General features: G+C 45.7%; 1 protein-coding gene across 1 annotated transcript; it reads right to left on the bottom strand.

The window, feature by feature from the left end:
* Positions 1-4191: 4191 nt before the first annotated feature.
* LRIT2 (leucine rich repeat, Ig-like and transmembrane domains 2) lies at positions 4192-7850 on the bottom strand. The gene is made up of 3 exons (XM_030334118.1): positions 7741-7850; positions 6683-7464; positions 4192-4952 (listed from the first exon to the last, which is right to left on the bottom strand). The coding sequence occupies exons 1-3, from the start codon at positions 7848-7850 to the stop codon at positions 4192-4194; spliced, it is 1653 nt and encodes a 550-aa protein (XP_030189978.1).
* Between the last annotated feature and the right edge of the window lie 459 nt (positions 7851-8309).

Below are 8309 nucleotides of genomic sequence, written 5' to 3'. Positions count from 1 at the left end.
CCAGCATTCAGGCTCTGGGAGGCCATGGGCTCCTGGACAAATCCAAAGTTTGAACCAAGGTAGAGAGAGTCTTGGAAACTGCACCTGTGGGCAACCTCCTGCACTGGGAAGTATGGGGAAAGTACCTAGTTGCTGGCAAGAGCCATACTGAGAATGAATAGGAAGGTGTGGCTAAACCTAAGGTTCCAGCAAATGTGGAGATACTGGAAGTGACCCCCAGCCAGTGGGAGTGAGCTGGGCCAAGTTCTACTGCATTAGGGAGTGATGGGGGCCGAGGGATTGCCTGCCCAGCCACAGGGGACAGACCTGGACTACAAGCCGGCACAATTTTAAGCCTCCAGCTAACGAACTGGGAGGCAAGGGGTGACAGATTAGGCAGGCCTTCCCACTTCTGGGTCCTAAAAAACTGAGTGGACATTCAGCAGATGTGTCTCCAAGGAATCTTCAGAACAGCGTGTGTTTTTCCTATGGTTGAGGTCAGCCTTTTTAATTGTATGAAATAACATGGCGCTTTACAATCTGACAGCCCTGAGTCTGAATCCTGGCTCTGCCGCTTAAGTGTGACTTTGGGCAAGAGACCAAGCCTCCCTGGGCCTCACTTCCCTCATCAATACATGGTGTGAAAAGTGATTGCTATGAAGTTGACAAGGGCTGATCTATGTAAAGCACCTCACACCAGCTTTGTATGCGCTGATACGAGCTCAGAAGATAGACTCTGTCCTAGAGGTACTAGAGGACGTTGGAGGATGTCCACATGCTAGAACACCATATCCTGGAGGCGAGGACTCCTGCGCATGCTTACCCCCAGGTTGCTTCTGCCCACTGCTAGGTGTGGGAGCCTCTCCTCCACACTAGGAGAGGAGAGGAGAGTGGACTGGGAGAGAAGTGGAGGATGGCAGGGCAGACGCAATAGCTCTGTGACCTGTGCAGCTGATCATCTGCGTTCTGAAGGAGTTAGGAACTGATAAGACTGTCCCTAAGAGAACCCGGGGGACTCTGTACTGAACAGCTGTCCCTCAGAACCCAGCTGGTAAAATGTGGCAAGAGCTGGGGCACAGCCAGAGTCTCCTGCTTCTATAAGGATTTCTGCAATTCTGCTACTCTGAAGCCTGGAAGCTTTGAAAGAAGCCGGGGTCAGCCCACCTAGCACGGATGTTGGCATCTGTTGGCAATGGTAATGCTTTTCTGATAGTCTTCAAGGGCCCTGGCCATGGGAGGATGGATGGGGAGCATGGGGAAGATGCCATCGAGGAGTAAAGCTGCCAGGCTGCCATGTGGACACAGGGAGGGTCCCTTAGGAGATTCACAGAAATAACTGGGTGGGGTGGGGAGTGGTGCTGTGAAGGGCCTAGTTTCCAGAATAAAGCGGTTATGACTTCACCAACCATAAATTGATTAATAAAGTAAGCGACTTTATTTTGTAGCGACAGGCTGGTGATGTTGGGGCCATCTGTGTGACATTATGAAATTGTGCTAATGCATGTTTTTAGCTGAACGAGGTCCAGCCATTTATTTATTTACCAATAATTTACTCAATCATTCTTTTAATAACACATGTTCTGAGCATACTGTCGGTGCCAGGCCGGGTATTAGGTGTACAGGCTCCAACATACCAGAAGAAAGGAAGAAAAAAGAAAAAGGACAAAATCCCTTCCTCAGGTTGACAATAGCAGATGCCTGGGGCCAGCAAAGGCTTCATTCTAAAAGTAAGTCACCCTGGTTACAAATGACTTCTGATCCAAAGGCACTCACCTTAAAATTACTTGGCCTAAGCTCGAAATAGATAATATTCCCAAGAGCATAACAAATGAATCTGAAACGATAGCATCTTTTAAACATTAAACAGAAAAGAACACTAGTTAACATTAATTGAACAGAATGTGAAGGGTATTAGCATATATATCGTATTATTACATATATATTTATACATATACACACACACATAATCCTAGTAAGATCTGATGTTCCAAATGGCCCCGTCTGTATATTGAGTCACGTTGAAAGAGAACACAGACGGACACGGATGCTTTCAATGGTGTTAATGTTTATTGTGATGACATTTATTGTGTGCCAGACATTGTTCTGAGAGCTTTCCATGTGAAAAGTCATTAATCATTGGGAAATACTACCCCTATGAGGTAGGTAGTATTATTATTCCCATTTTACAAATGAGGACAGTAACGCACAGAAAGAGAGTAACTTGCGTAACATCACAAAGCCGGTAAGAATTTAAGCCCAGGAAACTGAGTTCCATGGTCTGTGCCTTAACGTGTCCCCCTTCCGCTGTCACATCGCCTGATCGATCTGAATAATATGCATCTTTACCCTAGGAATTTTTAAAAGGTCTCGCTAAGGGTGTTAAACTAATCAGATTCCCAGAAATCCTCTCTAGACCTTGTTCCCTCTGCCTAAATTTCCATGTTCATAGGAGTGGCTGAATGAACACTGGCCCTGCTCACTGAGGTACTCCTGATTCTCACTGCTGTATTATACTTGTCCTCCATGGCCCCTTCCCCCTTCCTGTCCCTTCTGTCCCGTGCCTGCCATGAAGCTTTCTTTGCTAGGAGTGGAGGCCAGAACACCTACTGCTGCCTTCATGGTAGCCCCAGGCTCCTTCATAATTGTTGTACCCTCCAAGACCTGTGGACAGCCTCTGATGCTATTGGAAGAAAACACACAGAGGCCAACAGAAGTACAAGCTCTTGCCTTTTGCTCTGACCACTTTTCTTCAAAATTTATCACAGGAAATTTCTCATGAACAAATTCTCTTCTGCATTACATGTATGAATGTGTTGTTTATACACATATGTATATATAACTATATATGCACATATATAATTTTAAAATATATGTTCTTAGGTGTGATAATGTCTTTGTAATTATGTTTTTTGAAGGCTTGGAGGAAGTGATACTTGAAATGGACCTGGAAGAAAGAGTAAGAATTGGTGGGGAAGGTGGGAAGGAGGGAGGAAATATTTCTAGGGATGTCACAGGGAGGCCAGTTTATACTCAACAGGCTCCAGGGGATTTTCCTGTGGCTAGTGGAAAAGCTGCAAAAGACAGATGTGGGTTCAAACCCTGGGAAAGATTAGCAACAGCAGGGCTGCCCGGAGGGACAATGAGCTATCTCTGGGGTTCACGGGGAACCCTCTACCCCACGTACACCCAGATAACAGATAAGAGGAGACAATCAGCTCTCAGGGCTTTAACAGGAGAGCTTGAAACAATAGGGGAAGGGAGTGGGGGTTATGTCATCACTCATGTAGCAAACATTTGTTGTGCTCAGCGCTGAAATGCTAGGGACACGGAGCTAAAAAAACAAGCCTGAAACTCAGGATGTCACAGACTAGGTACAAATCGGGATTCTGTAGCCTCCCTTTGTAAATGATGACAATAATAATAATTATATAGTCATATGATTTTTACATAGGTTCTATTCCTTCTGGGAATACAACTCTACTTTCTAACAATCACTGGAGCATGAGCCCTGGGCTACAGCCAGTTTCCTGTTCCTCAGTGCTGATGGCCCCAGGCTCTCACGAACACCAAAGGACTGGTCACAGGAGCACAGGCACCCGCAAATAGAGAGTCACATCACCCACCGGGCTCTCACTGCCCCAAAGGGCAGATCTTTGGAATATCAAACCTATGTGATCTCATTGGGAGTTTTCCAGTAAGAGGAAGAATAATACTTTCTGAACAATGGAAGACACAAGAATATTGCAAAACAGACATTTAGAGGAAACAATGGCATTCGAGCTCCCGTCAGGGGGTGCCTCCACCAGCAGCTAGATGGGTGATGGTACACAAGTAACTTTCTGGGCTTCAGCTTCTTCACCTGTAAAAAAAAAGGGGGGTAGAATTCTACCTTTCTCCAGTAGGATAACACATGTGAAATGTTATGTGTAAATGTTACAGAGCTATATATATGGAAAGAGTAACATTTATTGATTTCCAGTTACCATGTATAATAAGATAACTATTTGGACAGGACAAAGCTCCATTGCCATCCCTTCTGTGAAGAATTGTGTCTACCTGATCATTGTGTCAAGTTCGGTGCCTGGAACAGAGTAGGTGCTCAATAAATACTATTGAATGAATGGGTCAAGCCAAGTAGACTTGCCACAGAGGGTGGGTTTAGGGATTAAAGGACCATGCTTCCCCCCACCCCCTGCCCCTAGCCTGAGCTGTTCAGCCCCTGTCTTCCTCTCCATCTTTCTCTTCATCCCCTTCATCGTCTCTGTGCCCCAGGCGGTCCTCACAGACAGCTATGTGCTCTCTATAGGAGCAGTCCCTGTGCTGTGGCACAGCACGGGGGCACCTGGGAGCCTTCCTGCGTTGAGGACAGCAGTGCAGCCCCCACTCCCTGCAGCTGCAGGGGGCCTGGGCTGCCCAGACGTAGGCGCCCACAGGCACCGCCAGCAGCACAGCGCACAGGACCACTGTGATGTGCAGGAGGCGCTCCCGTCCCTCCAGCTCGCCATGGTCTCTGCCCGTCACAAAGACCACACACCGGCCCCTGCGTGGGGGCTGGCCCCCCAGGCTGAGGCATGCCTCATACTTTGTGCTGGGAAGGAGGTCATCCACGGCGTACGTGTTGATCCCGGGGCCAATGTGGACCACCTCCTTCTTGAGTGTTTCATCTGATGCAATGTAGAGGGTAAACCATTTCTCCTCAGGGGTGTCAGCCACCGCAAACCACTCCAGCAGAATCCCATGCACTGTCTGCTTGACGACCCTCAGGTCAACATAGGCATTGCCATCCGAGGGGAAAAAGGCAGAATGGGGCACAGACAGGGTCTGGGCAGGCTGGACTTGGAGGGAGATGACAAGGGTGCTCCTGCCAATGGAGTTGGAGGCCACACAGGTGTAATTACCCCTGTCCACCAGGTGGGCAGCAGGTATGACCAGCTCCGACAGAGCAGTATCTTCTGCAGTAGATGAGGTCAACACTGGGTGGGGAGAGAGCAAAACAGTTCCAATAGGTATTTCTCTGACAGAAAGCTGGACAGCGTTCAGCAATGCTAATTATTATTATTTTTCTGAGCTGAAGGAGACGATATATTAAGCATATGTTTGGTGCCAGGTGTTTGCCTCTCAGCACCCCTGTAAGGTAAGTACCCCATTTTTACACATAACAAGTTGAGGATTGGAGTGATTAAGCAACTTGCCCCTTGTGAGAAATGATCAGAGGCAGTGACTGATCTGGAACCTTGCTCTTCTGCCTATGGAGACCACATTGTCAACTTCACTAGCTGCTCCCACCAAACTACCAGAAGCCTCACTGAGCCAACAGCATGGTTTCTGGGAGATCTCTTGCCACCGTGTGATACTGTGAGCTTCAAGAAGGGTCTTTTTTGCCTGCCAGGTATAGAGAGGCTCAGAGTCTGGAGCCAAATGCCTGGGTTCTATCCCTTAATAAGTATATGGTCTTGGACAAGTTGCTAAGATTCTCTTGGCCTCAATTTTCTCATCAGTAAAATGGGATGATAATAGTATCCTTTATGTAGGTTTGATACTAAGTGCTTAGTGCTAGCTGTTGTTATTACTGAGAGGATACATATAATATGGTACCAAAGAAACTGACTTCAAAGCATTAAAAAAGACATGCATGCATCTCACGGCTCTTAAAAAAGCTACAACAATAAATCCTACATTTCTCCTTCATTGGTATTTAACCTCAAGCCAATAAGATGTGATCAAAATGATGGGAAAAAATCAACAGTTCAGTTAGTTAGGTATTTTTTAATCTTCCAGTGGTTTTTCACTATGCACAACAAATATCTGGATAACTGACTATATTTCTCAAGTTTTACTCAGATATTTCTAGTTGTCTTCTAGACTTCAGGATATCCCTAGGGAAGCCACCTCTGGCCTGTGATATGTCCCAGTGCTGCAGGGTAGCATTAAAGGTGATTCCATCTAATGTATGAAAGCAGACCATAGAATTTCAGAAAATGAGAGGCAGGTTTGAATCCCAGTTGTGAGGCCCATGGAGGTCACTTCCTCATCCAGGGTCCCAGTAGTACAACTGTAAGCCGATAAGGTCTGAACAACACAGTGGTGGCAAGTGTAAAATTCAGTCTATATGTAGGAATTTCCAACCTTGCCCAATGGTAAGAATTAGTTGGGGAAAGAAAGAGGGGAGAAGAGGGAACTCTTGTTAATTTACATTATTCTTAGGTCCTCCCCTGGACACAGTAAATCTGAATCTCCAGGGCAGGAGCCTGGAAATCTTATTTCAAACAAATACCCCAGATAAGTCTGCTCCAGCAAATTTAAGAAATAAGTAATAGTCTCTAGAATGAGTCCTAGTCAGAAATTCTATGATTTAAAAATACATAGTATCGTATTTTGCATCTAGAAGACTCTCAGAGAATATATTTGTTCATGTATAATTTTATAATATTTATAGAATATGTTAAGCCAGCTCCAATACATGTATTTACATATATACATGTATATCCTATAGGGATCTGTATGCAATCACTTAAAATCATGCCAATAGTGGAACTATATCTTGGAAACTTTCCTGTTGTGGTGAGTATAATTTAAGGCTATCCCAATCTTCCCCACACCTTTATTTCATGATTGACCCAGTTTAGAACCTCTCTACTGAGGATAGGGTTGCTGTAGACCTCAGTCTTTCCCAAGACACATTGAGAGGGTCCATGTGGCTTACCATCAAATTCTCTCCACATGCTCAGAGGATAAGTCCATACAATGGTTGGTGAGGGACTGGCCTGTGCCAGGCATCTCAGGGTCACATTCTGTCCCATCTGGATGGTGACACTGGCATTGGAGGTTGAGATCTGTGGCTTCATGCAAACACTGAGCTCAGTTTCATGAAAAAGCTGCCCTGCTTTGGAGAGAGGGTGTTGGCACACCAGGTAGGAATTCACCAAGATGACCGGAATGCTGTTGGACTTTACAAATTGGACAAGTCCCCTCAGGCGACAGTCACATAGCCAGGGGTTGTCGTGCAGTGCCAGCACCAAACTGGAGTGAATCCTGGCTCTGCAGCCAGGCTGATGGGGTTTCTGGTAGGCCAGCCAGTTCGAGAAGACGCCCTTGGATACAACTGTAAGCCTATTGGAGGATAGGTCAAGGTAGGTCAGATTGACCAAGAACTGAAGAGCCAGCTCAGGGAGCACGTCAATCCTGTTGTGTTTGAGATCCAAGACCCTCAGAAGAGGGGTGGCTTGGAATGCTGTCCATGGCACTGAACGAAGTTTGTTCCCCTCCAGTCTCAGCTCTTTCAGTTCTGACAGGTGCTCCAGGGCTCCTAGGTGTATCACAGTGATGTTGTTAAAATTAAGCCAAAGGTATTCCAACGTGCTCATGTTGATGAAGGACTCTTGGGGCAGTTCGAATAAGGGTGAATTTTCAATTCTCAACCGCTTTAACTCTTCAGGAAGTTTCCTTGGGATCATTCCCAAAGAGGTAGACATGCACTGCAGAGCCCTGTACAAGAAACCACAAAATCTTTAAGATGAACATCAGGGAAGTGAGATCAGGTTTATTCTGGCATTAGATGTATGAATTAGAAGAAAAAATATATATGCTATTCACTTGAAATAAAAGACACCCATTTTGGTAAAAGTGCACAATTCTCCAAAGTTCAGCACCAACTAGAGATTTTCTGACTTCCTGCCAAATCTAGGCCTGTTCCCACTCCACAACTTCCCCAAATAAAACCCATCCCCTACAACCTTCTGGCATCTTGTTAGCACAGCGCACCTGCCGAAACTGTCCTCTGAGCAGGTACATCCTGGTAGACAGGATGGCTGAGCTGCGTGTGAATCCAGAAAGACCAGAACTAGCAGGCAATAGTGAGAAACTGAAGCCATATTCCTCTGTAAGAAACTACCTTGCAAGTTTTGAGTAAGTATAGTCCAAGCTTCCGAGTGGCAAATCCTATTATTGGTAATCCATGGTGATGTAGGTCAGCATAGCAGTGGCAAAGTCCCTGGATGCTCTGAGGTCTGTTATGGCCCAGATCGCAAGCTCAATAAGAACTCATGAAGAGAGAGCTATGTGTCTTAACTAAGGGCACAAAATTTATCCTTTTTCTAGTTCTCAAGTCTAGAAAGCAAACTCTAAGCCAGTTGTCCTATTCAGGAATGATACTGTCTTCCCTCAGTTTCTTACAAAAAAATCCAAGAAACCAGCAAGTAATACTATCCTGAGCACTATGGTTCAAGTTATTTGGCCAGAATCCATCCAATACTTCATCACAATTGGCTCCTGAAAGCTAGAATTTTCAACAACTCTCTAGAAGTGAATGCATGGTGGGTAACAAAGATGTG

Source organism: Lynx canadensis, chromosome D2 (assembly GCF_007474595.2).
Source record: "Lynx canadensis isolate LIC74 chromosome D2, mLynCan4.pri.v2, whole genome shotgun sequence".
Lineage (NCBI taxonomy): Eukaryota > Metazoa > Chordata > Mammalia > Carnivora > Felidae > Lynx > Lynx canadensis.
Note: the sequence above shows the minus strand (reverse complement) of the source record. Positions and strands in the feature narration are given on the sequence as shown.